The sequence below is a fragment of the Neovison vison genome, chromosome 13 (assembly GCF_020171115.1).
Source record: "Neovison vison isolate M4711 chromosome 13, ASM_NN_V1, whole genome shotgun sequence".
NCBI lineage: Eukaryota > Metazoa > Chordata > Mammalia > Carnivora > Mustelidae > Neogale > Neogale vison.
The window spans coordinates 46,346,291-46,374,105 of record NC_058103.1 but is presented as its reverse complement, the minus strand read 5'-3'; the positions used below and the strand labels follow the sequence as shown (position 1 = coordinate 46,374,105).

Below are 27,815 nucleotides of genomic sequence, written 5' to 3'. Positions count from 1 at the left end.
GAAATGAAAATCAAAATCACAGTGAGATACCACCTAACACCTCGTCCGAACAGCTAAAATAAAAAAGACAAATAACAAGTGTTAGCAAGGCTGTGGAGAACAAGGAACCCTCATGTACTTTTGGTCGGAATGTAAATCAGTATACCCACTACAGAAATCAGTATGGCGTTTCCTTAAAAAATAACAGAACTACCATATGATCCAGTAATTCCACTACTGGGTACTTACCCAAAGAAAATGAAAACATAAATTCAAAAAGATACATGCACCACTGTTTATTTGGAGCATTATTTACTATAGCCAAGATATGGAAGCAATCGGTTTCCAGTGATAGATGAACGGATAGGAAATGTGGAGTGTGCATGGGTGCACACGTATACGAATGTTATGCAGCCATAAAAAGGAAGAAATCTTCTATTTGCAACAACATGGATGGACCTAGAGGGTACTATGCTCAGTGAAATGAGACTGAGAAAGACAAATACTATATAATATCACTCATTTGTGGAATCTAAAAAAAAAAAAAAAAAATGAATTAACAAAAAGCAGAATCAGATCTATAAATACAAAGAACTGATGGTTGCTGGAGGTGAGGGGTTTGGGGGGATGGACAAAACGGGTGAAAAGGAGTAGGAGATACAGGTTTCCAGTTATGTGGATGAATACTAAGTTGTGGGAATAAAAGGCAGTGTAGAAATATAGTCAATGATAATGAAATAGCATGTATGGTAACATATGGTAGCTACTCTTGTGATCACAACATGATGTATAAACTTGTTAGATCTCTAAGTTGTACACCTGAAACTAATGTAATATTGTATCCACTATAATAATAATAAAAAAAAGATCTTGGATATTAACAATGGGGAAAGAGGGTCTTTTTTTTTTTTTTAAGATTTTATTTATTTGAGAAGGAGAGAGAGAATGAACAGGGGGAGGGGCAGAGGGAGAAACAGGCTCTCTGTTAAGCAGGGAGTCCACCATGAGGCTCAATCCCAGGACCCTGGGATCATGACCTGAACCAAAGGCAGATGCCTAACTGGCTGAACCACCTAGGCACTCCCCTCCAATCCCCCTTTTTGAAGAATTTATTTATGTATTAATGAGAGAGAGAAAGAAGGGTCCTTTTTCTTCAATTTCTTTTTTTCTTTTTGGTTGAGGTTTGAATTTATATAAAATCCACAAATATCAAATGTATTCATCAATACTTGGGTAACAAACCTCCAGATAAAAATACAGAATGATGGAAATTTAAATTTGATAACCACAATAAAAAAATCCAATGGAGACATTAAGTCAGGTAAAAGGACCAATCCAACAACAACATCTGACTAATTACTAGTTATGGAGAGAACAGAGAAAACAGAAGGGAAGAATTAGGGCATATTACCATGAAATTTCAACATGGTAGGGAAAAGAAAAGATCCTGAAACTAATTTCCAAAGGAAAAAAGCAGCCTACAAAAGGATGAAAACAAAATTAACAACACTAGCAGGGGGTGCCTGGGTGGCTCAGTCATTGAGCCTCTGCCTTTGGCTTGGGTCCTGATCCCAGAGTCCTGGGATTGAACCCCACACCAGACTCTCTGCTCAGCGAGAGGCCTGCTTCTCCCTCCCCCACTCCCTCTGCTTGTGTTCCCTCTCTATGTCCTTGTCAAATAAATAAAATCTTAAAAAAAAAAAAAAAAAAAAAACCACTATCAGGACTATTCATAGCAATGCTGAAAGCAAAACACTATGTAACAATGACTTCCCAATTTTGAGGAAAAATACTTTTCAACCCAACAATTCTATCAAAGGACAAAATGGTTAACACCTCAAAAACTTCTATCTCATTCACCTTTTTCCTACTATGCTGATGGAGGATCTAGTCCACCAAAATAAGTGAGCAAATCAATACTGGGAAAATGCAAGGATCAAATAGGAGACAGGAGAAGACATTTTGCTTGGAGAGTAATGAAGGGCTGTCCTGGAGCTACAACTACACAGCTTAGCCTAGAAAGCATCCACTTCAGACTGGAGCAGGAGGATGGAGGGGCTTCAGACTGTCTAGGAATAAAAAAAGGGGGCAGGGAGAAGATTACTACAGAGAATGCATAAGAATCAGCACTGGATATAGGTTGAAAACTAAGTAAATGATAAATATGCAAATGAGATGATAAAGTATAAATCTTGGTTCACCAAGTAAAAAGATTAACTTTATTGAAATAATGTAAACAATAATTATTTAATCAAATATTTTAATAATTGTAAGAAGAGGAAAAAGAAACATTTGGGTAAAAAGCAATGAGCAGATATCTAAAACTAATAAATAAAAGTACATTATTTGGAATTATGGAAATAAAAGTCAAACAAAATAGTGGAAAATGGAACTAATGTGATTAAGAGCTGGGGAGAAAGAGGGCAGAAAAGCGGTTTTTTAATGTTTTAGGTCCCTCTTTTTTTTCAAGTTTTAAATTCCAGTTACTTAACATGAGGTATAATAGTTTCAGGTGTAGAATTTAGAGATTCATCACTTACATACAACACCCAGTGCTCGTCACAAGTGCCCTCCTTGATGCCCATCACTTATTTAACTCCCCCCACACCCTATGTCATAAGCTGCCCTCCCTTTTTAAAGATTTGTATATTTAGGGGCGCCTGGGTGGCTAAGTGGGTTGAGCCGCTGCCTGCGGCTCGGGTCATGATCTCAGGGTCCTGGGATCGAGTCCCGCATCAGGCTCTCTGCTCAGCGGGGAGCCTGCTTCCCTCTCTCTCTCTCTGCCTGCCTCTCCGACTACTTGTGATTTCTCTCTGTCAAATAAATAAATAAAATCTTAAAAAAAAAAAAAAGATTTGTTTATTTAATAGAGAGAGTACACGAGAGCAAGGTGGGAAGAGAGGGGCAGAGGTAGGAGAGAGAGAATCTCAAGCAGATTCCCCACTGAACATGGAGCCCAATGCAGGGCTCGATTCCACAACCCTGAGGTCATGGCCAAAATCAAGAGGTGGGTGTTTAACCAACTGAGCCACTCGGGCACCACCCCCTCTTTTTAAAAGATTTTATTTATCTAAGGGACACCTGGGTGCTCAGTTAAGCATCTGCCTTTGGCTGTGGTCATGATCTAAGACTGGGGATCGAGCCCCAGATTGTGCTTCCTGTTCAGCAGGGAGCCTGCTTCTCTCTCTCCCTCTGCTGCTTCCCCTGCTTGTGCTGTCAGGTAAATAAATAAAACCTTTTTTAAAAAAACAAAAACGAAAGATTTTATTTGAGAGAGAGCATGCACAAGTGGGGGTGGAGGAAGGGGAGAGGCACAAGCAGACTCCTGTTGAGCATGGACCTCCCCACCCCCACAGCAGGGCTTGATCCTGGGATCCCGAGATCTTGACCTGAGCCAAAGAAGTTAGATACTCAACCAACTAAGCCACCCAGGTGCCCCTGTCATAAGCCCTTTTAACTTTAACTTTGCATCTGCTGCTCTGATTTTTAAAAAAATCAAAATCTTGGTGCTTACTCTATGAAGTATGTATTGTAAGGAACAAGATGAATAGAAGAAGCTGCTGAACAGTCTAGGGGAGAGATGGTAGTGATGTGGTCTATTACAGTAGTGGGGATGGCAGAGACAGAAAGATGTGCAAAGATTTAAGATCTGTCCAAGAGCCAAAATAGCACTTCTAGGTGATGAGATGAGATGAGTAGGTGAGAAAGACAGTGGTGCTAAAGATGAATGACACCCAAGTTTCTGGTATATTTATCTGGGATAGTGGTGTTTTTTACTACTGTGGAGACTTCTGAGGGTCAGTGTGGAGAAGTACAGAGATTTCAGAAGGAACAGTATTAGTTCTGAACATAGTTAACTTGAAATTTCTGTGGGAGGAAATTGTTATTCAATACAATGAGCAAATGATGGCTTTCTAGAGAGGTATAATGCTGGAAGAAAATAAAGAATGAAAGGTCTCAAATAAGATGGGAATAATAGGAACTTTATTTACCCTCCTGCTTTATTTAAACAGTAAGGAGGGGGAAAATCACTTTTCAGACATTAGACAACAAGGAGCACAGGACAGAAGAGAAAAAACAAAACAACACAAAACAAAACCAGGATGAGTCCTTACAGTACACCAGCTCGCTCCTTAGCAGTAATTCAGGGCAGGGAAGGGGCACACAGAGCCAGGAATTCAAGGTCAAGACACATAATCTGTGAGTCAGAATACTAAAGAAAAGGGAAAACCAGGGAGAGAACACTGAAGAGCTGCTGTTACCCACTGAAGTCTGTCTGAATACTGATCTGTGTATTTATATGGGGGAAGGGCCTCCTGAAACACAGGGTATTGAAAAGAATCCTCAGAAAAGGTCCAGAGCTAATGGTGGTTAAAAGTATCAAAAGGGTCCAAATGATTCCAAGTAATTTAACTTTTTTTTAAAAAAAGATTTTATTTGACAGAGAGAGAGATCACAAGTAGGCAGAGAGGCAGGCAGAGAGATGGGGAGGCAGGCTCCCAGCTGAGCAGAGAGCCCAACGCAGGGCTCGATCCTAGGACCCTGAAACCATGACCTGAGCCAAAGGAAGAGGCCTAACTCACTGAGCCACTCAGGCAGCCCAGTAGTTTAACTATTGACCCCTCCCCCCCAAAAAGAAAGCAAGCCAACATTACTTAAAAGGAATACAAAAAGATACCCAGCCACCAAAATATACAATTTTGGCATTTGATCAAACATTACCAGATATAAAAGAGGCAGGAAAATACAACCCATTGCCAGCATTAAGGAAAAAAATAAAGTAACAGAAGTAACTATCTATGATGATAGAATCAGTAATCAAAGATATTAAAACAGCTATCAGAAATATATTCTATATAATAGAGGAAAGCATAAACATAATGAGAAAAATGAAAGATTTCTAGATTTTTTAAAGGCCAAAATCAAACTTCTGGTCATGAAAATACATATGAAATGAAAACTACAATGGATGGGGTTGACAGCAGATTAGCAAGGTATCAGTGAACATGAAGATAAAAATGGGCACTATCCAAAATGAAAACACAGAGAATGAAGACTCGGGAAAAAAGGAAAACAATAATAATCACCCTAACATACATGAAACTAGAGTCCCGCAAAGGATGGGAGTTGTGGGAATGGACACTAAAAATTATTTGAAGAACTGATAAACTATCCACGTTTGGGGCACCCTGGGTGGCTAAGTCCATTAAGCATCCAACTCTTGATCTCAGCGTCGTGAGTTCAAGCACCATGTCAGGCTCCAATTGGATATGGAGCCTACTTAAAAAAAAAAAAGAAAGAAACATTAAACTATCCAAGTTTGATGAAAACCATAAACCCACAGATCTAAGAAATGCAATGAACCTAGAATAAAATAAACCTAAAGAAAACTATGCCAGGACCATAAAATTAAATTGCTAAAAAAAAAAAAAAGGGCAGAGTAAGAATAAATTCCTGAAAGACTAACAGAGAAAGCACACAGAAGAAAAAATAAAATAATAATAAAAGACTTCTCAGAAATTACATGAACCAGAAGACAACAGAAAGACATGAGAAAATTACTGGAGGGGGGACAAATTTAGGATTTTTTACCCAGCTGCAATATCTTATAAAAATGAAGATAAAAATCCAGACTTCTATAGGCAAACAAAAGGTGAAAAGTATCACCAGCAGACGTGAACTATAATTGGGTTATATAAAGTTTTTAGATAGAAGAAAAAGGATACCAAATGAAAAGTATTCTGAAAGACCATTTAAAAATGGTAAATGTGTGAGCAATTAAAAAGACCACTTTTCTGGGGCACACATTCAACTCTTGGTTTTGGCTCAGGTCATGAGACTGAGCCTCAAGTCAGGCTCTGCACTAAGCATGGAGTCAATCTGAGATTCTTTCCCTCTTTTTCTGCCTCTCCCCTTCTGCTTGCACATGCACATACTCTGTCAAATAAAATCTTAAAAAAAAAAAATTTCCTTACTTTATATGACTTTGAAAAGACAATTACTGCTTCACAGGAAAAGAACAATATATGGTGACTTTCACAATATGTGGAAGTAAAATATAGAATAGTACCAAAAAGGAAAGGAAAGGGGATATAGAACTTATTACTGAAAGATTATTATACTTTGTACATGTAATGCTATACCATTTGAGCATTTGCTGTGGTTAAGTTAGTCATATACTATAAATTCTAGAATATTAAAAGGCAAAAAAAAAAAAAAGCAGTAAAATCGACTCAAGTCATGGGTAGAAATAAATATAACTTTAACAAACCTCCCGTCCATCAAAACAAAACAAAAAAATAGAACATGTAGAAATTTAAAAATAAAATACTGTAAGTAAAACAAATACACATGGCAGACTTAAACCTAACCACAGTGATAATCACATTAAATATAAATGGCCTAAGTTTATAAAAGGGCAGGGATTGTCAGAATAAATGGAAAAAGCAAGTTCTAGCTATACGTTGTTTACAAGAAACCTAATTTAAAGCCATAAATTAAAAGAAACAGGATAATAAAAAATACTAATACCAACCAAAAGATAGCTGCAGCACTTTTTAAATACAGACAAGGTATATTTCAAAGCTAATATTATCAGAAATACAGGTCATTTCATTGTTAACAGAGAAAATTCATAAAGAGGACAAAACAATTTTGTGACAGAGATCACAAGTAGGCAGAAAGGCAGGCAGAGAAAGAGGGGGAAAGCGGACTCCCTGCTGAGCAGAGAGCCTGATGCGGGGCTCAATCCCAGGACCCTGAGATCAAGACCTGTGCTGAAGGCAGAGGCTCAACCCACTGAGCCATCCAGGCGCCCCTATTAATACTACTTTGATAAAACTGACAGATATGAAAGGAGCAAGAACAAACCAACAATTATAGCTGAAGACTGCAACATCCCTTTGCTTTTCAACCAACTTTGCCTGTCATTTTATAAAGCATCGCCACCCAATGATAATATACATTCTTTCCACATGCACACAGAAAGTTTCCTGTTTGAGGATAAGCCTCACTTGACAATGATGTGTTAATCTTTTATTACTAGGCCCTATTTAAAATTTTGTTAATGATTTTTATGTCTATGAATAAAAATCATAAAAGAGATCATAGACTTGTCTTTCTTCATCAAAATTAAAATTTATGTTCTTCAAAAAAACTTAAAAATTAAAAAATAAACCACAGTCAAAAAGTACTTGCAAAACATAAATCTAATAAATTTTCTATATCCAGAATATCTAAAAAGTGCTTACAATTCAGTAAGATGACAACAACATAATTTTTTTTCTTTTAAAAAGGGGAGGCAAAGGATTTAAACAGATACTTTACCAAAAAAATACATATGGGTAATCATGTAAAAAGATCCTCAACATCACTAGTCTTTAGCATAATACAAATTAAAGTCACCAGCACTTACTACTCTAACAGCTAAAACTAGAAAATGCTGCTAGAAGTTTTAAGCAATTCTTCATTTCTTTTTCATCTTTGTCATTATAGAAAAAGTAATCATCATTACTCCTAAAACAAGCCCTTGCATTAGAATCTTTATGTACAATTAGGCTACCAAAATGAAATTACTCAAATTTTTTTAAAAAATGTTTTTAAACACAACTGAATTTGAGTTAGAGTTCTGTTCCACTACTACTGTCTACTACCATCCACTACTACTATCCCTACCAAATAGAGAACTTTGTTAGAACAGAAAGGAAAAAGTATGAACGTATTAGTATTGGTCAAGACTCAAATTGTTTATGTACTGATGATATGAAATGGCAGCATAGTGCCTCCATGTAATTATCAGTTAAACTTTGGGAGAATTTTCATTTCTTCTTAATAAGGCTCTACAAATGTAGAGCCTACACCTCCAAACACACGTTACATCAAAGAGCTTAAAGTACTTGTGCCTAGCCAAAAGTGGTTCTTTCAAAAAAAAAAAAAAAAAAAAGGGAGTGTAACTAAAAACCTCAATCATTACATAAAAGTATTTTCTTAAGTTAAATTTTAAAAGAAAGCCAATAAGCTTTGCACATCGTAGCCAATGAGGTTTATCCGAGGCGCAATTATTGCTAATTGAAAACTTAAAAGAAAGCCAATATAATTTTTACTAAATAAAACACTTGAAAGCCAATCTGCCGAAACTCACATAAGAAATAATCTGAAGAGACCTCTGTCTATTAATGAAATTGAATCAATAATTAATAACCTTGCAAAACAGAAAGCACTAGGGCCAGACTGGTTTACTGGTGAATTCTACCAAACACCTTTCTGGTTCTATTGAGATACTGAGATACCTTTATACAATTAAGGTATATAGCATAGTAACTTGACTTATGTACACTGTGAAGTAACCACCACAGTAAGTTAACAACCACTCTTTAATATAAGTAAATACACACATGCACACACACAAAATCTTTGTGACTAGAACTCTTAACTTTCCAATATGCCATACCAGCATTAACTCTAGTCTTCATGACATTCATCACATCCCCAGTACTTACTTATCTTACAACTGAAGTGTGTACCTTTGACCACTTTCATCCAATTCCCCCCCACTCTCCATCTTCTGCCTCTGGTAACCACAAAAATGATCTTTTAGCTTTTTTGTTTTTGTTTTGGGTTCCACATATAACCAAGATTATACAGTATTTTCTCAGACTTTTCTTCATTTAGCATAATGCCTTCAAGGTCCATAGTGTTGTCACAAATAGCAGGATTTCCTTCTTTTTTATGGCTGAATAATAACTGTGTATGTGTATCACAACTTTTTTATCCATTCATCCGTCAGTGAATACTTACACTGTTTCCTTGTCTTGGCCATTGCAAATAATGCTGCTATGAACATGGGGATGCAGATATCTCTTCACAACAGTGGTTTCATTTCCTTCAGTTATATTCCAAAAGTAGAATTGCTGGGTTGTATGGTAGTTCTATTTTTAATTTTCTGAAAAATTTCCATACTGTTTCCATTGTGGCTGGGTTCCTTTTTCTCCATATCCTTGCCAGTATTTATCTTTTTGACAACAGCCATTCTAACAGGTATGAGGTGACACTGCATTGTGGTTTTGGTTTGTATTTCTCTAATGATTAGTGATATTGAACACTTTTTCATGTATCTGTTGACTATTTGTATATCTTCTTTGGGAAAATGTCTATTCAGGTCCTTTACCCATTTTTAATTGGATTTTTGTTTGTTTGTTTGTTTGTTTCTACTAAACTGTATGAGGTCTTTCTATATTTTAGATATTTACCCCTTCTCAGTTATAGGATTTGTAAGTATTTTTTCTTATTCAGAGATTTTCATTCTGCTGACCCTTCCTTTGCTGTGCAGAAATTTTTTGGTTTGATACAATCCTACTTATTTATATTTGCTTGTGTTTTATGTGTTATAACCAAACGTCACTGTCAGGACCCATGTCAAGGAGCTTTTTTCCTATCTAACAAACACTTAAGGAAGAAATTATATTAATTCTCTAAAATCTCTTTTGGAAGATAAAGTGGAGGGAATACTTCCTAATTCATTCCATGAAGCCAGCATTACTCTAATACCAAAATCAAAAGCTTTATAAAAAAAACTACAGACCAATATTATGCAAAATCTTCAAAGTATTAGCAAATAGACTTCAACAATGCATAAAAAGAATCACACACCGTGACCAAGTGAGATTTATGCGAACTATACAAGGGTGGTTCAAGATCCAAAAATCAACATAATCCATCTCATCAAAAGACTAAACAAAAAAGACTAACGAAAACTCACACGATCACATCAAAAGATATAAATAAAGAAAGCATGACAAAATCCAATTCCAAGTTCATGATTAAGAACTCAGTAAGCTAGCAAGCGTTCTTAGCTTGATAAAAAATACTTACAAACACCCCAACCCAAAACCCCTACAAAACCCTTTAGCAAAGGACATACCTAACAATGATAAACTTGAAGCTTTCCCACTAAGATCAAGAACAACGTAAGGATGTCCTCTCTTACCACGACTATTCAACATCTTACTCCAACTACTAGCTAATGCAGTAAGAAAAGAAAAGGGAAAAAAAAAGTATATAGGTTGGGAAGGAAGAAGATGGTCTTCATTCACAAATATAATCATCATTCCTACAGAAAATTCAGAAGAATCAACAAAAACTCCCCTAACAAATAATCATAGGAAGGTTGCAGGATACATAGTAAATTTATAAAAGTATATTACTTTCCAATATTCCAGCAACGACAAGTGGAATTTGAAATGTAATACACAATACTGCTTCCATTAACACATAAAAAAATACTTAAATATAAATCTAACAAATATGTATAAGATCTTAATGAGGAAAACTATAAAACTATGATGAAAGAATCAAAAAATAAATGCAGAGATGTTCCACATTCAAGTATATGAAAATTCAATATTATTAAGATATCGGTTCTTCTCAATTTAATCTACGGATTCAATGTAATCAAAATCCCAGCAAGTTATTTTATGGATACCAACAAACTGATTCTAAGGTTTATATGGAAAGGTAAAAGACCCAGAATAGCCAAATCATACTGAAGGAGAAAATCAAAGTTGAAGGACTGATGATACATGACCTCAAGACTTATATAAGCTATCATAATCAAGACAGGGTGCTACTGGAAAAAAAAAAAAAAAAAAAAAAAAGATCAATGGAACAGAATGTAGTACCCAGAAATAAACCAATATAAGTACAGTCGAGTGATCTTTGACAAAAGAACAAAGGCAATATAACAAAAGATAATTTTTAAATATATGATGTTAGAACAACTGCACATCCCATGCAAAAAAAGGAATCTAGACCCAGGCCTTACAAGCTTCACAAAAATTAACTCAAAATGGATCACAGACCTAAATGTAAAACACAAAATGATAAAAACCCTAGATAACACAGAAAAAAAAAAAAAATCATGATGATCTTGGGTTTAGTGATGGCATTTTAGATATGAAAATAAAGATGTGATCCACAAAAGAAGTAACTGAAAGCTAGACTTCATTAAAATTAAAACTTTCTGCTCTCTGAAAGAAATTGTCAGAGAATGAAAAGACAAGCCAGACACTGGAATAAAATATTTGCTAAAGGAATATCTAATATAGCACTATTTTCCAAAACACTATACTAGGAACTCTAAAAATCTGACAGTAAGAAAACAAACAACCTGGTTAACAAAATGGGCCAAAAGGGACACCTAGATGGCTCAGTTGGTTAAGCATCTGACTCTTGATCTCAGCGTCATAAGTTCAAGTTCCCATACTGAGCTCCACATTGTGCATTAGAGCCTATTTAAAAAAAAAAAAAAAAAAAAAAAAAAGACTGAAGACCTTAACAGACACCTCCATAAAAAAGATGTACAGATAGCAAATGACCATATGAAAAGATGCTCCACATCCTATGTCATCCAAGAAATACAAATTAAAGTAACAATGAAATGTCATGGCGCATTTATTAGAATGGCCACAATCCAGAACATAACAGCATCAAATGCTTGTGAGGATTCAGAGCAAGAACTTTCATTCACTGCCAGTATGAATGCCAAATGTCACGGCTACTTCAGAAGACAGTTTGGCGGTTTCTTAAAGAATTAAACATATTTTTTTCCTATGTTCAACAACCACATTCCTTAGTATTTACCTAAAGGAACTGAAAACAAATGCCCATACAAAAGCCTCCACACAGATGTTTATAGTATCTTTACTTGTTACTGCAAAACTTGGAGAAAACTAGCGATGTAGGTTCTGTAGCTATGTAGGATAAACAAACTGGTACATCCAAACAATGGGATATTATTCAGTGCTAAAGTGAACTGAGCTATCAAGCCATGAGAAGACATGAAAGAAACTTAAATGCATATTACTGTGCAAAAGAAACCATCGGAAGAGACTACATACTGTATGACTCCAATTGTACGATATTCTGGAAAAACCAAAACTACAGAGACAGTAAAGAGATCAGTGACTGCCAGGAGGTAGGGAAGAGGGAAGAGCACAGATTTTTAGGGCAGTGAAACTGCTCTGTATGATACTATAATGATGGATACATGTCATGTCTTTGTCCAAACCCACAGACTGTTCGTGGGACTCTCTGTACTTCCTGTTCAATTTTGTTTATAAAGTTTATGAACTAAAGAAATAGATAAATGATAAAAACGGGTAAGTAAAAACAAAAACAAAAAAAAACCAAAAACCTTAAATGACTAAGAGATACAGAAATATACTTACCTTTATGAGCTAAAATGAAATACTGTATTTTTTCACTCAAAAAAGTAAACACTAAAAACGGACAATATTCAAATGTTAGTGATGATTTGGGACAATGAGTTTTCATATGTTGCTGCCCGTAATGTAAATTGGTACAGCAGTCCCCGCTTATCCATTATTTCATTTTCCATGGTTTCAGTTAATTGTGATCTAGAAGCAGATGATACTTCCTCTGATGTACCATCCAGCCTAATGCTGTGTAGCAGTGCCTATATCCTTCAGCTCACTTCATCTCATCCCGTAGGCATTTTATCATCTCACATCATTATAAGATAAAGAAGTCTGAGTCAGTATAAGAGGATATTTTGAGGAACAGACCACATTCACATGACTTTTATCATAGTGTATTATTATAATTGACCTATTTTGTTTATTATTGTTAATCTCTTATTATACCTGATTTGTAAATTAAACTTTATCATAGATATGTATATATAGGAAAAAAAACAATAGATATAGGGGTGCTATCTGTGGTTTCAACCATCTACCAGGGGTCTTGGAATATATCCCTCACAGAGAAGTAGGGGACTACTGTATAACCACTTAAGAAACTCCTGCATACAAATACAAACTGCAAAAAGAAAAATACCCAAAGAGTTATGCAGCATACTGTTTATGGATATCTAAACACACAAATATGAAGAAATGCATGTGTACGTATGTGTGTGCTGATGTATTTTTTAAAAGTACTAGAAGGATATACACACTGACTTATGACAGTGGTTGCTTTGTGAAAGGAAATTGTAAGAATGTGACTCAAGAACTTTATTATTGTGACTTTAAAAAAGTTTTGCAAAATATCAGTTATTAATTCCAAGCTAACAGGAATTAGGTAATTTTCATATAATTCCTTCTACTTTTCTGTAACTTTATTTTTTCCTAAAAACCCCATTAAGCATAAAAAACACTATAATTTCAGTCATTAGATCAAAACAGTAATGTTCTGGGACGCCTGGGTGGCTCAGTTGGTTAAGCAGCTGCCTTCGGCTCAGGTCATGATCCCAGCGTCCTGGGATCGAGTCCCACATTGGGCTCCTTGCTCGGCAGGGAGCCTGCTTCTCCCTTTGCCTTTGCCTGCCATTCTGTCTGCCTGTGCTTGCTCTCTCTCCCTCTCTCTCTAATAAATAAATAAATAAATCTTTTAAAAACAAAAAACAAAATCATTAAAAAAAACAGTAATGTTCTACATCTCCCCTAAATCTATGGTATAAAAGAATTATGTACTAGTGATAATGGCAACAGTTCATTTTCTCTGATAGTTGAATACTTCCTGTCATATGACATAACTAGGTCAGCCAAAAGTAGTCCACATTTCATTTCAGAAAGCATAAACAGAATCACTACAAGAGCATTCAAGTTGTAGGTGAACTTTAAGTTGCTTAAGGAAGGTAACACTCACGGTCATTTCCTTAGGAGCTATGTCAGGCCTTCAGTGAAGGAAGTGACACTATGTGCCTGAATCACCAAAATCAAATAGTGATTTATGTGAAGGAAACATTGCAAAACCTATATCCTGAAAATAATGCCTTTTTACTTTTCCTTCCCAAGAAATAAAAATTAAGTCATCAGAATGAAGTATTACATAACACTTCTAGTAAGGAAAGAATCCTGTTCCATCTTACCTCAATATTTCTTTATCTTAAAGTAATAAAAAAACTTTCAAGAATAAAGTAAAAAACTGACATATACATACAGACATAGCTCACCCCAACCTACTCTTTGAAATAAGCTGTTAATCATCAGTCATATATACATCACACCACTAATACTTTCATGAAGAATTTGATACTTACTAAAAGTCTTACAGATGTCAGAAACAGCTTTGAAGACTCTATCAGAGAAATTCACTTTCACCTTCACATACTTCATGTTGGGAAGCTGCAGGCGGAGCAGTTTGTGCTGGGGGGTGAACTGAAGCTTAGCATCTGCCTGAATGCCATACTTATCCAAGGTCCAATGTGTTTTAAGAAGCCAAGTTCTCTTCTTTTCCCACCAGAGAGCATGGTCAGACCAATCCTTTTTTACATCTATTAAAAAACAAGCAATAAACAAAACACTTAAAAATCACTAAGATTACCTAGAGAGAAATTATAAGAAGAAAGCTAAATTGAGTATTTAATACAAGCAACTAATTAAAATACGAAGTGTCTGTTATGTGATAGATAAAAAAAGAAATCCTCAAGAGCTGAGAAAACACTGTGCCCTTGAAAGCTATACATAACGTGGCTGAGGCAGAGTACACAGTGTAACTAATCATCAGGTACAATATAGGGCACAAGGATGAAAAGAGAATACACTGTAGTCACTCAGAAAACAAAGGGAACCCTGGGAACTAAACTCGGAAAAATTAATAATGAAGTGGAGTCAGTGGGTTCTAAGCCCAGCCTTAAGGAAAAGACAATATTCTGATAAAGCTGGTGAGAAGGCTGAGGTTTGTTTTTAAGGCTGCAGATGTTGTTGAGGTGTACAAGGAATAGTGAAAACGAAGATGGGGAATCCAAATGAACAAAAACCAATATCCTAGGTGAAGAGTATGGAGAAAAACGTCCACGAGTAAGAGAAACAAAACAAAGCAAAACACTACATCCCAAATATACAAGCTGTCCCAAATACATTTCCAGAGAAGTAACTTAAAAGTTACATCAACCCAACTTTTTCCCCAACATATTCTGATACAAGTGTAAAAGAAAATGTTATTACCTGTTAAACTATTTGACAGCCTTATGCAATTAAATTAAATGAAACCAAATAAAAGAATAAACACAAGATCTGGCTTACCTCAGTAAACAGATCATAACATAAACTTGCAAAATAAAATGCAACTTCAGCTATTTTTTTAAAGTAGCAATAAAAGTGAAGACTTTTTAGATAAGTATGCATTAAACTAAGAACCAAAAAAGGGGATATGATATTTCAAAAAAAGAATAGGCAGGGTGGGGCACCTGGGTGGCTCAGTCATTAAGCGTCTGCCTTCCGCTCAGGTCATGATCCCAGGGTCCTGGGATCAGGGTCTGGGATCCAGGGTCCCAGAGCCCCACATCGGGCTCCCTGCTCTGCAGAAAGCCTGCTTCCCACTCTCCCATTCCCTGTGCTTCTGTTCCCTCTCTTGCGGTCTCTCTAATAAATAAATAAAATCTTAAACAAAAAAAAAAAAAAAAAGAAAGAAAGAAAGAAAGAAAAAATAGGGCACCCAGGTGGCTCAACTGGTTGAGTGACCGACTCTTGGTTTCAGCTCAGGTCATGATCTCAGGGTACTGGGATTGAGCCTGGAGTGGGACTCTGAACTCAGCTCTGAATCCTGCTAGAGGATTCTCTCTCTCCCTCTGACCCTCCTCCCACTTTCCTCTGAACATACTCTCTAAAATAAATAAATAAATAAATAAATCCTTAAGGATTTATTATTTATTATTATAAATAAATAAATAAATCCTTAAAGATTGGCCAAAGCCTTCCAGGGAAAAGGAAAAACAAACAAACAAACAAACAAACCTGGAAAACAGCATTCTTACAAATAAAAAAACCAATTATCATGATTCTGATAAAAAGCTAATTTTAATACAGATTTTTAAAAAGATTATTTATTTATTTATTTGTCAGAGAGAGAGAGAGGGAGAGAGAGTGAGCACAAGCAGAAAGAATGGCAGGCAGAGGCAGAGGAAGAAGCAGGCTCCCTGCCGAGCAAAGAGCCTGCTGTGGGACTCGATCCCAGGCTGCTGGGATCATGACCTGAGCCAAAGGCAGCTGCTTAACCAACTGAGCCACCCAGGCATCCCAATTTTAATAGAGATTTTAAAAGCACTGGTCAACTTTCAGAAAATGAGCTCAAAAGCATATGCTAATATGAAATTTTTTAAAAACACAACTTGTATACCTGAAAGCCTCATATAGTAAAAAGTAAAACTTTTGCGCTGATTATGTGCCTGGAAACCCCTCTCTAATGGTGAAACTTACATCATACGATTTGAACTTCTCATTGTAGAAGAAACACATCACAAGTGGAGAAACCCTTTCAATTCCCTAGACGTTAAAAGAAATTTAATCAGTAAGTATTTTTTTCTTTTTAGATTTTATTTATTTTAGAGAGAGAGAGACAGAGCACAAGCAGAGGGAGCCGCAGGCAGAGGGAGAAGCAGGCTCCCTGCTGACCAAGGAGCCTGATGCCTGACTCCATCCCAGGACCCTGGGATCATGACCTGAGCCAAATGCTTAACGACTGAGCCACCCAGGCGTTCCTAATCAAGTACTTTAATGGGAGAACTGTAGTTACTTGTGATTACACTGCCATTTTGAAATTTTATTATTTGTTTTGGGAAAACCCAGTCAATCATGTTATTTGAAGTTTGGCTGTAGAAATACATATAACTACTATTTTATAACTACTCACATCATTATGTGACACAATGTGTATAGTACCCTGAATCTTAAGTTATTTTCCAGCACAGAAAATGTCAATTAACCTTTAAACACAGAAAATCTAATCTTGCTCACAGAAAAACAAAGTTGGGACCTTTTCATTTATTCTGAGGTAAATGGTCACACAAGTTAGGTGATTTACTTTTTTCTTCATGACTAAAAAACCCAAGACAGAAAAGATTGGTACAAAGAATGTACCAATTTGAGTAAGGCTGAGCTGAACTGAATTAATGGTAGGTAGGCATAAAATATTTTCTTCCCCATTCCTCAGTCCATTCACTCTGCTGTACTCCCGTGCGAGGGTCAATCACTAAGGAAGCTATATCTCTCCAGTGCGGGGAGAAGGGAAGAAAAAGCTGTATACTATGACTACTACTACCACCACCAAAAGTCTGTCAACAACCGACTATCATTTGAATTCCTCCAAGGGTAAACCTGAAATAAAAACTTTGAGGGGAAGCATACTTGAGGGGATTAGGGACAGTGAGATGGACTGCTGTTTATAACTGGAGTTCAGTCCTGCTAAAGACCCTCTAGACTAATTATGTGGAACATGCCAAACACTTGGCCCACCTAAGGAAAGAGAAGCTATCCACTTCCTTGGTTAAAGGTTGTCCCCAAGGCCATTAAATTCCTACTGCTTTCTGGATGTCATGCATGTAGTTGACCACCCTTCACTCAGGCAGAGGAAACTCACAAAGTCCCAAATATTTGTATCAGGACATTTACAGAAAAACTTTGTGGGCCCCTGACAAATGACAATCTCAACTTCACATCAATTAGACTTCAAATTCTAACCTCAGAAACAAGCACCTCACCTGATTTTCCTTTTTAAAAATCTGACCCTCCCCATCAATTCCACTTCCCTTTCTCACAACAAAGGAACAGCACACCCGTATCCAGCAAGAATAAACAGGGGAGTGCAGCCCCGCACAGGGCCTTATCCTAGAAACCTGAGCCCTAACCAAGAGTTGGGACACTTAACCAACTGAGCCACCGAGAGGTCCTAGAGTATCATTTTTTTTTTAAGTAGGCTCCCTGCCCAGCCTGAACTCATGACGCTGAGATCAAGTCAGATGCTTAACCAACTGAGCCACCCAGGTGTCCCTACAATATCAATTAAACAGTGACTGGAATGATTCTATAAAGCTCAAAACACATTTATAGTAATTACTCTTTAATCCGCTTCTCAGCAGAGTCATTGTGTCACAGTTTCACTTCAAAACTTTTTAGAGACTTGACTGAGCTCTCTTAAATACGCAAAACAATGTTTTCTTGGTTTCTAGGAAATCTTCCTCTGGTGCTACTTTGAAACTAATACTTACACATGAAGACCCACAACTGGCTTCACCCAGGATATCATAAGAATATAGTTGTTCTATTCAGATGCAACAAAAACTTATTTTAAACACTGATCAAAATCCTAAGAAAAATGATGGTGTATCAGTTGAGAATCATTCACCGAGGCAAGTACAAGAACCAACTGTAAATCAAAAATGCTTAATGAATTTTGTGTTTATGTGTAAAGCAGTATATCTTAATGTAATGACACTTGGTACTTAAGTTATCTAGTACACTACAGTGCAGCTTGTCTCTACAGTGCAACTGTAACTGGTATAAACAAAATACAAATCCACAAGAGCAGATTTATATAATCTACAACGCATAAATCTACAAGAGTAGATTTCCGATATCAACATATATATTTACATATTCCTCCCATTAAAAACTGAATAGAGGCATAAAAAACTTTGATTTTAAAAGTAAAATGGTCAGGGCACCTGGGTGGCTCAGTTCTTAAGCGTCTGCCTTCAGCTCAGGTCATGATCCCAGGGTTCTGCGATCAAGCCCCACATTGGGCTCCCTGTTCAGTGAGGAGCCTGCTTCTCCCTCTTCCACTCCCCCTGTTTGTGTTCCCTCTCTCGCTGTGTCTCTCTCTGTCAAATAAATAAATAAAATCTCTGAAATAAATAAATAAAAGTAATGGCCATCTATAAAATAATTATGAATAAATGAAAAGCAAATGATAATGCTACTTATTTGTAAAACAATGGTTTTTCTTTGTGTATTTCTTTTAAAATAATGGTTTATTTTCTTTATAAATCGTAAGAAGATTTATAAAGTTACTGAAATTCCCTACATTTGCATAATCAAAAAGCTTTGGAACAACTTTCCATGTATTTAACTCCCTTCCACATCAAAATCTGAGCCCTACACCATGTTCTAATAAACAAATATTTCTGATTTTTCAGAATGGTAATCTTGGTGTTCCAAATGTAGCACTGGACAACTGAATGCAACACACACACACTCTCACTCATAAGAATAACCGGCCTAGAGTGCCTGGGTGGCTTAGTGGGTTAAGCCTCTGCCTTCAGCTCAGGTCATGATCTCAGGGTCCTGGGATAGAGCCCCGCATCAGGGTCTCGGCTCAGCAGGGAGCCTGCTTCCCCCCCATCTCTCTCTGCCTACTTGTGATCTTTCTCTCTGTCAAATAAATGAATAAAATCTTAAAAAAAAAAAAAAAGACTTGACTCTCAATTTCATTTCAGGTCAGGATTTCAGGATCATGAGACTGAACCAGATGTCAGGCTCTTCAATGGCTACGGAGGAGCCTGGTTAAGATTGCTTAAGATTCTCTCTCTCTCTACCTGCCTCCCCACTCTCTCAAAATAGTAACAACAACAATAACAACAACAACAACAATAATCACCTTGCCACTTGCTATGGTAGAACTTATTAGCAAGCATCAGCACAAAGGGGACTTGCTCCATCAATATCATATAACCATTCAAGGGGTAGATCATGCTCAACATGTTCTGATAGTTTGTCCAATGTCAGGATTTCAGTTGTGCTCCAGGTACAGTGTAACCACCTTCTTGTATTTGGTATACTGTGACGTTAAAATCTTGTATCCAGATTTTTAAGAAGCAACATACCATAAACATAAACCTTCTCAGAAAGGAAACCTAAGGGGGAAAATGTACTACTATAAAGTCATGGTTTTCCTTCTCATAAATTTAGCCTTTTTTAGTAACTTTTTAGAAGTCAAGAATTATTTAGATTATGGTTCCATATACCCAATAAAATTTATAATAAGTTTCAGTAATATGTGTAAATTTCTCAAAACATTTTGCCAACACTGAGTAATGTGCAGAATTGTTGAATCACTATTTTGTACACCTGAAACTAATATAACACTATATGTTAATTATGCTGGAATTTATAAATTAACTTTTAAAATTAATTTTTAAAATCTGCCAGAATTCTGGAAAGAATTATTCCTGTGTTCCTCCCATATTTAATACACCCAATTATGTTGTGCTCTGTTTCACATAAAACTACTACTACCTGACAGACACTCAAATTCATATCACTAAAATTTCAAATGGCTAAAACATTAGCTGTATCAATAAAAGTCTTCTCATTTGACTATAATAGAATGCTCTTCAAATTCAAAAAGTAGTAGAGTATTTATCCTCAAAGACACCAAGTGTGTATTTTAAGGAAAAGAAGGCTTAGGACTTTCATTATTGGGAGGCTGAGTACACAAACATTGCTTATTCTACCAAATGGCTTTTGGAGCATACACCCGCTTCATCAGTCACAAAAGAATCAAGTATTTCAAAAAGCTTCCTGCTAAGGAAAATACTATGTCCATCTTTATGCAAGGATAGCTACCTTAGACTCTAGAAAATATGAGCACAGAGAAAGAAGATATACTATTAACACCCTATTTAATCCTTTCCTTATAGGGCCACAATTCCTCCTTGACCATTTTGATATGCAATTCTAAAATGCAGTTATTTACTTCCATTTTTAAACAATCTTAATTGCTTAAAAAGTAAAAATAAATAAATAAATAAAATAAATAGTTAACTGAATTAACTTAAGTACCCACATTTCAAAAATAAGTAACTTATTAATAACAATTTGAAATAAACAGGAAACAAAATGTTACTTTAAAGTGGCTTAGATTTCTGTTTGCATATTTAAGAAATAATAGTCATTCAGGAAGGAAATACAGAATTTGTTTAGCATTCTCGTAACTTCCATAAACCAAAAGCAAAGTTTATATTAGACAATCTTTGACAAGTCAAAATTTTATTTTATTTTTAAATTTTATTTATTTGACAGAGAGAGGTAGAGCGCACAAGCAGGCAGTCTAAGAGGCAGAGAGAGGGAGAAGCAGGCTCCCCTCTGAACAAGGAGCCTGCTGTGGGGCTGGACCTCAGATCAGGACCTGAGCTAAAGGCAGTCACTAAACCAACTGAGCCACCCAGGTGCCCCAACATTTTATTTTAAATTTTAAGTATACAAATACCTTCTGGGTACATGCCTTATTTTTGTACATAGATTTTTCTGTTGTGTTTCCTCTGTTTCCTTTTAGATTCCTCTTAAAACTCCAAATTAGGAAAAAAAACAAAAAACAAAACAACCAAATTAGGTAGTATATAACTATTACATGTCAAGAATTTACCCTCTCTTTAATGACAGCAAAATACTTCAGTCCTCGTAAGCTATTAACAAAGCTACTAAGCAAATAGTTCTGACACCACTGTGAGCAAGCCAGGCAAACTGACCAGACATCATAAGACAGTGTCCCCTTGACCTCCAAAATAAGACCTCCAAAATAAGACGCCCCCATCACACCATTTACTTATACCACCTAGTCACCTATCTACCAAATTTAAAAGAGGATTTTCCCTCATTCATTTCACAACCGGATTGAAACAATTATAGGCACACCTCCTTTTATTGTACTTCACAGATACTGTGGGGGTTTTTTGTTTACAAATTGAAGGGATTGTAGCAACCCAGCTTTGAGCAAGTGTGCTGGTGCCATTTTCCAATGGCATTTGCTCACATCATATTTGTGTCACATTTTGGTAATTCTTGCAATATTTTGAACTTTATTATTATTTTTTATGGTGATCTGTGATCACTCATATGACTTGCTAAAAGCTCAGATAATAGCACTTTTTAGCAATACAGTACTTTTAAAGGGCTGCCTGGGTGGCTCAGTCGTTAGCGTCTGCCTTTGGCTCACGTCATGACTGAGCCCCCACATCAGGCCCTGCTCATTGGGGAGCCTGCTTCTCTCTCTCTGCTGCTCCCCTTGCTTGTGCTCGATCTGTCAAATAAATAAAATCTTTAAAAAAATGTTTTTAAATTAAGGTATGTGTATTGTTTTTTAGACAATGCTATTGCCACCTAAGACTACAGTGTAAATGTAATGTTTATATGCACTAGAAAACCAAAATTTCATTTGACGTTATTTTACTGGGACGTTCATTTTATGGTGGTTGGGAACTAAATTCAAAGTATCTCCGGGAGGACCTGGGTGGCTCAGTGGGTTAAAGCCTCTGCCTTCGGCTCAGGTCTTGACCTCAGGGTCCTGGGATGGAGCCATGCATTGGGCTCTCTGCTCAGCGGGGAGCCTGCTTCCTCCTCTCTCTCTGCCTGCCTCTCTGCCTACTTGTGATCTCTCTCTCTGTGTCACATAAATTAATTAATTAAATTAAATCTTAAAAAAAAAAAAAGTATCTCCTGCCTGCACTATAAATTTTTTAAAAGTATGCCTGCACTATAAATTTTATGATCAACATGGTCTGATGTTTCTTTAGTCCACCACTGTATTTCAAACTTCATAGCCATTCTCAAATTGCTAACTATCCTCCCTCTTTCTAAGTAGACAATGACAGATTCTACTTCAGAAAATACAGAGGCTATCAGATTGGAACTATTTCACCTACATGCCAACCAAATTTATAAACTTTCTTGTATTTATTCTACCTGTATGGGTCCCTGCCTTTGAGTTATGATAAAATAATTGTCTATTTATCTCAAACCAATCCTGTTAACTATGCTGTGCTGCCCTTCTCACCTTCTAGGAACCACACACTTCTTACATTGACTCCCTAGGGATCTCATCCATTTCCATGGCTTTAAAAGGCATCTATATACTCACATTGCTAAGCTTTATCTTCAGCCCAACCTTCTGCTTAGAGCACCTGCTTACATATCCTACTGCCTATCCCACATCTCCATCTAGATATCTCACAGGCATCTCAAACTTAATATATCCAAAACTTAACCCAATTTTCTATCTCAACTATTACTAAATAGCACTAACCATCAACCCAGTTGGCCAAACCTGAATCTAGAAGTAATGGATTCTTCTCTTCCCACCATTCCCCACATCTATCAGCAACCTTTCTATTTAGCTTCCAAAAATCTCCAATTTCCACTGGCATGAGCCCATACTGTTCAGGTCACCAGCACCTCTTCTGCTGATTTCTCCAACAGCCCCCTGACAAGTCTACTGATTCCGTTCAGCACTTTACAAACAACATCCCAAGGTGATCTACTCTACGTTGACTCTTGTCATTTCCCTGATGAAAATACTTTAACAGCTTCCAAATGCACTCAAAATAAAATCCAAATGCCTTATCATAGTCTACAAAACCCCACACACTATGGCCCATCCACTCCTCTGAATTTATCTTACGCTACTCTTCCTCTGCCTCAACCATACTTTTTCCTTCTCTTTATTCCAGGAACTAATATATATATAAGTAAGTTCTTTCCTGCCTTAGTGGCTTTGAACATGCTATTCCACTCTGAATATCGAGTTCCCTCTTTCTCAAATTCTAGTTTAAATTTCATGCTCCCAGGGAAGTCTTCTCAATCACCCTAAGATAAACCTTCCAATGTCCTGTGTCCCTTCATTATTCTCTATTTCAGTACACTGTGGTATTGCTCAAAATTTGTATTCATTGTTGTTCATGCGTGGGGTAAATGTCTTTCTTCCCTACTGGACTATACTCTCTAAAACAAACACAAGTTCTATTTCAATCACCATTATATTGCTAGCACAGTGACTGCACACAGTAACTGATAAATGAATAAATCCTCATATTGAAAAATTTAAACATCCTTCATTACTATCCCAAGAAAATATTATCCCGGACAAGGATTAATTTTAGATACAGGTTTTAAAAAATCCATTTTGTTTTCAACTTCAGAATTAAAACATGCTTCCATACTAACCAGAAGCACAAAAGAGATTTTCCTAGATGTGGGGAAATCAAACTGAATGGATTTCCTCTTCCTGCTCGCATCTTCTAAAAAGGACAAATTACTTTGTCTAAGACAAGCCCTATAATATGAAATGATTATATTCCAAAAATTCATTTTTAGGTCTTAGAATTCAGATTTGCCACAAAGAAATAGTAATAAATAATAGGTAGGTTCCAAATCAGATTGTTGCCCAAATCTAAAATAACCCAAAGCATATTATTAACAGTATTATACCACACTAAACATATATCACAAGATTTTTTGCAAAATATATGGTCAATGCTTCAATCTGAGAAAGAATGAAAAGTGCTAGCAGTGGCACCTGTAAAGTCTGGGTTAGAGAGGGAAGAAAGAACACTGCTGGTAAGTTGTCAGAGAGACAAGAGCTTCCCTGCTGAGCAGAGAGCCGATGCAGGGCTCCATCCCAGGAGCCTGGGATCATGACCTGAGCTGAAGACAGAGGCTTTAACCTACTGAGCCACCCAGACTCCCGTTTTTCCATTTCTTTGTGTCTTCCTCATTTTCTTTCATGGGTATTGTACAGTTTCCTGAGTACAAATTCTTCTTGTTGGTGTACAGAAATGCAACTGATTTCTGTTCTGTTCACTGTTTTTATATCCTGCCACTTTACTGAATTCTTGTACTAGTTCTAGCAGTTTTGGATTGGAGGCTTTTGGATTTTCCACAAAAAGTATCATATCACCTGCAAAGAATGAGGGTTTGACTTTTTTGTCAATTCGGATTCCTTTTCTTTCTTTTTGTTGTCTGATCAGAACCAACCAATTTTAATGTAAAAGAGGAATTGGGCTCTGAAGAAGAGATGGTATTTTACCTGATTTTTTAAAAAAGATTTTATTTATTTATTGGACAGAGAGAGATCACAAGTAGGCAGAGAGGCAGGCAGAGAGAGAAAGAGGGAAGCAGGCTCCCCGCCGAGCAGAGAGCCCAATGTGGGGCTCGATCCCAGGACCCTGAGATCATGACCTGAGTTAAAGGCAGAGGCTTAACCCACTGAGCCACCCAGGCACCCCCCCTTTTAAAAAAATTTTTACCTGATTCTTAAGAGATATGGGATTTCCAACATGTGCTCAGAGGAACTATCCTATAGACAAAGGAGTCTCTAAATCAGATTTTTTAATGAAGATAATTATGATGGGATTATGGAGAATAAATCAGGAAAAGGAAGTGCCTGATAGCAAGAAATTTACTGCAACACTCTGGAAAAAGGACCCGACCTAAGGCAGAAGCTGAAGAGAAGGAGCCAAATACAAGGAATATGTCTAGGAATCACAGGTCTTAACGATACTGACTATAGATGAGAGAAGACAGCTGTAGGTGAAATGGAAAGCTAGGAAGTTCCTAGCTTGAAAATTAAATGGAGAGCAACAAGAGCACTAAGATCTGGGGCACCTGGGTGGCTCAATAGATTAAGCATCTGCCTTTAGCTCAGGTCATGATCGCAGAATCCTGGGATGGAACCCCACAGCGGAGTCCCTGCTCAGTAGGGAGTCTGCTTCTCCCTTTACTCCTCCCCCTTCTTGTGATCTAGCTCTCTCTCTCTCTCATGCTCTCTCTCTCTCAAATAAATAAAAATATTTTTAAAAATTAAAAACAAAACAAAACAAAAACCAACCCAGAGTGGAAATACTAGGTCTTGCCAGAGGGAGCAATGAGAAGTGAGATACGCTTTCACATGAGGATTTTATTTCCTCCCTTCCCTTCCTTAGCACCTGCCTTTCCTACCTCAAAGCTAAGTGACCTGCACTGGTAAGAGCACTATTATGTAGTAGATTTCAAGAAATCTTTGTTGTTGTTGTTTTTAAAGGCTCTATGTCAAAGGTGAGGTGTCATTCAACTCACAACCCTGAGATCAAGAGTTTCAAGCTCCATCGTTTGAGCCAGCCAGGTGCCCCAATTTCAAGAAATCTCAAAGGCAAAGGGCTGCAGCAGAGACTAATATTCTGGTGAGAGTTTCAACAAACTTTCCACTGAGTCTGACTTCACCAGATCTTAGTGCAACTTGCTTAGTCTGTGCACATCCCACCATAGAGGGATGCTATGAAGGCTGTGTGAACTGGGACCTGAAAATATACTTCCTCTAGATAAGGAATGTAAATTCTTCCTCTAGATAAGGAATCCAGGTCCAGTGGGGCTAGTGATTTGCTTGAGCCCCCACAGTGCCTCAGTGGCAGAGGTGAGATCAGAGTTCGCACAGATATCTGTCGACTGAGTAAGTGACCAGCACAAAAAAATGGGTTCACAGACTGTATTTATATTCATCCAGCTCTGCCCAAAATAAACCCTGCCTGGCAAACACAGAAGAAATCTTGTCACCAGACTGCAATTTCATTTGGGTCTCCAAGACCTATGTTGAAACAATCATTCAAACAATTCCATTTCTTTGCTCCAATATTATCCATATAGTGGAATATAAATTTATTAATATAAAATGGACTCCATCTCCTACCACACATTTACCAGTTCATCCCTAAGCTAATCAATTCAAGACGTATACTAAGAAAGATAAATTACACCAGAAATTTATGAACTACACCATGGAAACCATAATTCAACTGAGGGAGGAGCTCATCTTAAGAGGTCCTGCCCAGAACGAGCCAAAACTACAGGTCTCTCTCATCAGGTCACTCTCCAAACACCAAATGTGAATGAAGGAATATTTAAAATATGCATGTCTTTAACTGATTTAATAATAGCAACTACAAGCATACCTCATTTTATTGTACTCTGCTTTACAGCTCTTTGCAGACACTACATTTTTTTTTACAGGTTGAAGTTTGTGGGTTTTTTTTTTTTTTAAGATTTTATTTATTTATTTGACAGAGAGAGAGGAATCACAAGTAGGCAGAGAGGCAGGCGGGGAGAGAGAGGGGGAAGCAGGCACCCCACTGAGCAGAGAGCCCAACGCGGGGCTAGATCCCAGGACCCTGAGATCATGACCTGAGCAGAAGGCAGAGGCTTTAACCCGCTGAGCCACCCAGGCGCCCCCAGATTGAAGTTTTATGGTAACCTTGTATCAAGCAAGTCTATCTGCATCATTTTTCCAATAGCATTGCCCACTTTATGTTTCTGTGTCACATTTCAGTAAATTTCTGCAATATTTCCAAAATTTCTCATTATATTTGTTACGGAGATCTGTGATCAGTGACCTCCTATGTTACTACTGTATAATTATTTTGGGATACCACAATGATGCCCATATGATGGCAAACTTGATTGATAAAGGTGGCCGGTGTGTGTTCTGACTGCTCCACTGGCTGGCCATTTCCCCATCTCCTTCCTTCTCCTCCAGCCTCCCTATTCCCTGAGACAAAATATTGAAATTAGGCCAATTAACCACCCTGTTATGGCCTCTAAGTATCCAAGTGAAAGAAGGAGTTGCACATCTCCCAGTTTAAATCAAAAGCCTAGTGTTGAAAGCTGAGACAGGCTGAAAACTAGGCCTCTTGCACACACAGCCAACTTGTAACGCAGAAGAAAAGTTCTTGAAAGAAAAGTGCTACTCCAGTGAACACAGGAATGAATGAAGAGAAAGTGAAACAAGTTTATTGCTGATAAGAAGAAAGTTTTAGTGGTCTAGATATAAGACCAAACCAACTGCAGCATTCCCTTAAGCCAAATCCTAATTCAGAGTAAGGCCCTAACTCTTTTATTCTAAAGCTGAAAGAGGTGAGGAAGCAGCCCCAAAGTTTAAGGCTAGCAGAGGTTAGTTCAAGAGGTTTGAGGAAAGAAGCCATCTCTAGAACATGAAAGTACAAAGTGAAGCAGCAAGTGCTGATGTAGAAGCTGTAGCAAATTACCAAGAAGATCTAGGCAAGATCACTAATTAAGGTGGCTACACTAAACAAATTTTCAACATAGACAAAACAGCCTTATATTAGAAGATGCCTTCTAAAACTTCCATAGCTAGAGACAAGTCAATGCCTAGCTTCAAAGCTTCAAAGGACAGACAGACTTTCTTGTTAGGGGCTACATAATGTAACTGGTGACTTTTAGTGGAAGCCAGTGCTCATAGCCTACTCCAAAAATCCCCAGGGCTCTCAAGAATTACCCTAACTC

General features: G+C 37.1%; 1 protein-coding gene across 4 annotated transcripts in view; it reads right to left on the bottom strand.

Moving 5' to 3' along the window:
* The window catches only part of FERMT2 (FERM domain containing kindlin 2), a 90,771-nt gene that overhangs the window by 41,875 nt on the left and 21,081 nt on the right, over nt 1-27,815 (bottom strand). For all 4 annotated transcript variants that reach the window (XM_044231384.1, XM_044231386.1, XM_044231387.1 and 1 more), the window contains exon 3: nt 14,036-14,269. In XM_044231384.1, the coding sequence (XP_044087319.1) occupies nt 14,036-14,269 (234 nt within the window). The remainder of the gene's footprint in view (nt 1-14,035; nt 14,270-27,815) is intronic.